General features: G+C 41.5%; 1 protein-coding gene across 1 annotated transcript in view; it reads right to left on the reverse strand.

Annotated features, from left to right (window-relative positions):
• The window catches only part of LOC8027789 (carbohydrate sulfotransferase 1), a 28549-nt gene extending 22920 nt beyond the window's left edge, over positions 1 to 5629 (reverse strand). The window contains exon 1 of the mRNA XM_002409514.4: positions 5416 to 5629. Within this exon, the coding sequence (XP_002409558.3) occupies positions 5416 to 5470 (55 nt within the window). The 5' untranslated portion in view covers positions 5471 to 5629. The remainder of the gene's footprint in view (positions 1 to 5415) is intronic.
• Between the last annotated feature and the right edge of the window lie 371 nt (positions 5630 to 6000).

Here is a 6000-nt window from a genome sequence, read left to right on the forward strand (position 1 = left end):
AGGAAATTTTTCAACATTCGCCAGCAGATAGCATAAAGGGTCAAACTCGACGACATCTGAGTTCGGAATATCCGGTGGAACACCCTGTCTTCCTTTTCCACTAGCGTATGAACCCCAAAGTAAATACAAAAGCGCCTTTAGTCGAGGGATAGCCAGCATACCCCACATTCATAATGCTTCCCATCGTATTCGATCAGTTCCTTTACGCTATGACACAAAATTTTGTATTTTCTAGTAAATTCTAATTGGTAAGCATGTGCAACATGATCAAAAGAAAAGAAAAATCCAAGTTAATCAATCAATCAATGTTTATTTTTCCCTTGTGCTAACCAACAGCTCGAAAGCCTACTGGGTCAAGCACGCCACACTTTTCCGGGCTTGATCCAGAGGAAAAGTGTACTCCATCCTCCTCAAATGCGGAACTGAGTGCGGAAGGCAAACTGGCCGATGTATAAAGGACCGCTTACGTGAACACAAACATATAGCCAGTTCAAGAGCTGACAACCCCATTCATCCGATCGCGATTGACGCCAACGAATGCATTGGGTGCGCGCCTGACTTCGGCGGGAACCAAGACAAAGGGGGGACACCGCTATCGCTACAAACGTGGGATCATTGAATCCTTCCTTATCGAGAATGCAGAAAACAACCCTTCATCGGCTTCAGTACACTTATCAAAAAAGGGAAATAGAATTCGTCATACCTGAACTTGAAAAAAAAAATATCAAAACTCCCCGTGAAACAAGGAAGGACAAGCATACCCATGCTTTTGGGGGCCGGTCTATGTACTGTGTAGAAAACGGGACAATAAAATATTTATTATTATTATTATTATTATTATTATTATTATTATTATTATTATTATTATTATTATTATTAAAAAACAACTAGACCATCACTGCAGTTCTGCCCATGCTCGTTGTTTCCTCCTCTCCCTTTCCACCCCCAAGTTTCCCTCCCCCCTTATCACCCTATTTTTGTTGGATCTTGTTCAGGGTGCCATTTTCCCGCCCAAATGAACGATGTTTCTAAATGAAAAATCGTGGTTGTCCTGTGATTGTCCTCTGTGTTTTATTCTTTCGATTTTAAGTACCTTGTATGATATATGTATGTGTTTTTTTTTTGAAGTGACAATGATTAAAAAAAAACATTAAAGGTAATTTTATGTGGTTTCACAGGTGATTTTTACGGCCAGGGGGACAATTAGTCGGGTAATTAAATAGTATTTTAATAACTCAATTTCTGTATTAGGGAAAATAGATATATAATTCAAATTAAAAAAAAAAGAAAACTTGCTGAGCCTTATTCAGATTTACCAAATCAATAATTTTTATAAATATTTGGGGCGCATAGGGAAGCTTACATGGTAGTGCACTAAACGTACCACTCGCGCAGCAAGTACAATGCTGGAGTTATTATAAGAGCCGGAAAAATCGCACAGCCGTATTATCGCACCGGTAGTCTAGCTCCTGCTGCACCACAATTTTAGCGAACTACTTTGCTTCTAACAGCGCTCAAAATATTTTTGGAAATTACCGATTTAGTGTTTATCGATTCACCAAGTGTTTGAATCGAAAACATATTCCTATTTTAGTAAATAAAAAGTTTATGATCAAATTTTACTTAATTTTCCGACTTATTGTTACGATTATCTCCCTATTGTATGTCCCCCTAGGCCATATAATTCACTTGCACAAACTGCAGAAGTGTAGCTTTCATGGCTTTTATTTCATTTAGTTTCATTCTAAAGAAAAACACAAACACGGATGTTCCATTTTACTTTGAACAGGTTTAATACAAAACATTCGTAATTGATGCACGAATAGGGTTTGTGCAGGTGAGCTTTACGGCCAGGGGGACATTATGTGGGTGGCTAATCTTTGTGGTAAGTCGGATAATTAACTAAACTTCCCTAATTATATGTTTAACTTGTAAAAATAATATAGAAAACGCAGCCTCAGGTTATTGTTTTCCACGAACATTTTCTTCTGTATTTTGTAATCATGTTTGTCACGTGCAAAGCACGTGCGTATATTTTCTTTTTCTTTTGATCATGCGCTTTTTCGCTTGGCATGTGGCGTTCGAACCTCGCCTTCTTCAGAGCAGAAATAAACCTCGGAGTCGTTCAGCCACCACCGGACGCCCGTCTTACTCACGACGGGTTCAGCCACGTCCTAACAAATAATCATATGGTTTCAATTAGAAACATGCTGAGCGTAATTTAAAGCCAGCATATCATTCAGTATTAGAACCCCTTGAAGCTCGTGGGGAACTCGGGGGCACCCCAAAGTTACCACGCGTGCATCAGGCGCAAAGCTAGCAGTGGCAAAACGCGGATGATTAGATTACCATTGCTTAAAATTGAATATTTCAAAAGTTAAATAATTCATATGAATTAATTATTGTCAGTGACAGGTGAAGAGTAAAGTTGAAGCTCCTCCTACCCTTTTCCACTTCAGCAGAGCGAACGCTGGAGAGGAGGTGACCTCCTCTCCTGCTCACGCTCGGCTAAAGTGGAAAGAGGTGGGAGGAGCTTCCACTTTACCCTTGACCTGTCACGACTATAGTTTATATATATATGTATGTACAGCTAAAGGCGAGTTACCAAGAAAAACATCGTCTTGCCATATGCCTTTGAAACTATAATTCGCGCGACTTGAGTTTCACACCTCTGTGCATTATAAACCCACTGACAGCCATAGCTACCTTCTCTGCTCGAGCCATCCTAGATCCTAAATCAACTCTATTCCCTTCTCACAATTTCTCCGCCTCCGTAGGATTTCAGCGACGACAGTGATTTCCGTCATGAGCTTAAGACGATGACCATCTTCTTTATTGAACGTGGTTACGCCCTCAGCCCTCGGCGGAATGCCAGCAGTCGCGTTTCTAACATTTCGCGGCGCGACACCTTATTTTCCCAATCAAGGTCTAAACCCCCGTGTAACCCCCTCATCTTCATGTTCCATCCCTCGATACCTATATACTCGGTAAAATAAACATGGACGCCACTCCCACCTCGTAGACTCCAAAGTTATTTCTAAGGCACCCGCGCTAACTTACCGTCGAAAGCCCAACTTACGGTTCCTTTTAGTACGCAGCAACCGTTCCATAAGACCTCAGACTTTACTCCCCGGCACCACGCCGTGCGGCGTCCCAAAATGCCTTACATGCAAACACACCGGCCCTCCTCACAACCTGCTTATGAGAATCCCTAACGATCACAGCTGTAAATGTTCTAATATGATATGCATTATTTCCTGCACACTGTGTCCAACCTTAATATATATCGGTGAAACTGATCGCCGACTCCACGAACGCTTCAAAGAGAACACCGCAGACTTGTCACACTAGAAAGAGCAGGCCAACTCAAACATGACCTCTCCACACACGTATCTAAACGCTTCTCCTCCACAAATCACTTTGAACTTAACATGCGAGTATGCGTCATCAAATCAGGCTTCCATACACCCACCTCACGGAAAAAAAGAAGAAAACAGATTAATTTTTTTAACTTAAAGACGAAATTTCCTTTTGGTGAAAACAAAAAACTTTCCTTTCGGCTATTAGACAACCCCCTTTTCCCCGCTCCTTCCTTTTTTTATAATTTGGTTGGTCACGCGGGGGCTATAAGCTTCCCCCTAGCCGCATTCCTCAACTTGTTGACTTCAAAACTTTTGCACCTTACTTGACAACTTTTCCTCCTCCCTCTCTGACTCCACAACGTCACATCTGTCACGTGTTACCTATGCCTTTTTGTATATACGGTATTATTATTCCGATCTGTCATCTCCCCTAGTATATCTGAAGGAGACCGTTTGGTCAAAACGTCGTTTTCCTCCTTTCTTTGGCACTTATCTTTCACTTCGTATCCGTTAACACTCCACCCCAACTCCCCAAATTCAGCGCCCGAGCACAGGAAGGTTCCACCAATAAAGCATTAACTCCAAATGCTACCCAAGTTCTGGACCAACCAAACTGCCCAGTGCCCATGTTTGGTCGTAAAATTTATGCTTTATGCTTCATTCTTAATTTTCTCTAAAACAAAATTTCTATTACTTACTAGGCCTAGTCGTTGTGTAGTGAACATATAGGGTGTTTCACGAAAAGTGGACAAATTCCATATAGCAAAAAATACGCCTCGCAACAAAAAGGCAAAAAAAACTTGTGTCGTTTTGGTCCTGGCCCAGGGGCCCATTAACGAAAATTATTAAAGTTTGTGATAATTAAGCTGTTAATTACCTTTCCGTAATTAACTTTTTTATTGTTGTGTTTAAAGGCATGGTCTCAAATAAAAAGTCGCTCAGCATCATCGAAAACCACTAAATCTACTGATTGCAGAACCACAAAAGGCACGCGCAGCATTTTACGGCTTTCTGAAATTCTCGAATTCGACTGATTTTTAAGTTTCGGTTTGCAATCGGAGCGCTTCTCGACCCTGACGGCACCGCGCCCCGTTGAGAAATAGTGCAACCAACCTCTGCTGCTCTACACTCTAGCTGCGCTGTCCTCGCACAACGCAGCAGAGGCTGGTTGCACTATTTCTCCACGGGGCGCAGTGCCGTCGGGGCCGAGAAGCGCTCCGATTGCAAACCGAAACTGAAAAACCCGTCTAAATTGTGCGGTTCTTTAGAAAGCCGTAAAATGCTGCGCGTGCCTTCTATCGTTCCGCAATTTGTTGATTTATTGTTTTTCAATGATGCTGAGCAGTTTTCTAATTGAAAACATGGCCTTAAACATAATTTATAAACGTTAATTACGAAAAAATAATCAACAGCTTAATTATCCCATACTTAAATAATTTTCCTAATTGGGCCCCTGGGCCAGGACCAAAACGACACAAGCATTTTCTTGTTGCGACGCGTAGTTTTCGCAATATGGGATTTGTTCACTTTTCGTGAAACACCCTGTATTCCTTGTTAGGAACCTCGTGTCACCCCCTTCGCCCGACAAGTTTTGTCCAAATTAAACCAACCAGCCTAGTATATTTATGCAACCCCAGCGGTCGAAAAAATTTGATTTCAAAGAAGTAAAGAAAGTCAAAAAGGAAATACAACGAATGCTGATGCTCGTACAGGCTCGCTGCAACGAAGATTCCCTCTCCTTTGAGTGGTGGAATTAAATAACCCCCTAACCAAAGACATTATCTCTAAATCCAGCGGAAATAGGTTGTACGTTACCTTGACGGCGTTAAACATTTTTTTTTTTAAATCGACGCTTTTATATTTTATTAGAACTCGATTTTCACAAATAAATACCCACCTGATCACGTACCAGTTTAAGCAATTAGTGGCCTACGGTCAGAGGGGAAGGGTAACTACAGGCAACGTCTACAAATCATTTCCAGTTTAACATGGTGTTGAAGCATTTAAATAGCAAGACGTTATACCAATTCGTGGAGGTTTCATGACAGCTTACCGTGAGGAACCTTTGAACCGCTGGCCGAACGCGTGGACATGTCCGGTTTATACATTAGTAAAACGGTCTGAAAGTACTGGCTTCCGAGCTGTTAAGAAACGGTTAGGTGAGGTCCCCAGTTCGTTCCTATGCTCGTCAACTCAGAAGCCAATGACTAGTGGGAATAGAACTAAGGTTCGCTCCCACAAAGGAAATAAGCGTCTGCCGCAGCGGCTGCTTGCTTATCAGTCAAGGGAAGGACATGTAGATAAGGTTATTGACAAAACAAAACTTGCAAGACTTGTATAGATAACATACCCAGACGGCTAATTGGAAAATTCCACTGGGGATAACAAAAACATGTACCTCTATTGCGGAGACTCTGTGTGTGATTAAGTGGTTGAATACATTATCAAAGATATTCGTAGCTGTGTTAACTGTGTTTGTTCCGCGTTTTTGGCTTAAATAATAAAACACTACGAAAAGTATGCCAAACATGTTTTTTGTTTAAATTTGGTTTTAACCAAAGAGGTCAGTGCATTTAATGACAAGGGTAAAACTCTCAGCTGATGGGTAACCTCCATTAAACCCTGTTTGCATGTGGAG

This window comes from Ixodes scapularis, unplaced genomic scaffold (genome assembly GCF_016920785.2).
Source record: "Ixodes scapularis isolate PalLabHiFi unplaced genomic scaffold, ASM1692078v2 PGA_scaffold13__105_contigs__length_92229423, whole genome shotgun sequence".
NCBI lineage: Eukaryota > Metazoa > Arthropoda > Arachnida > Ixodida > Ixodidae > Ixodes > Ixodes scapularis.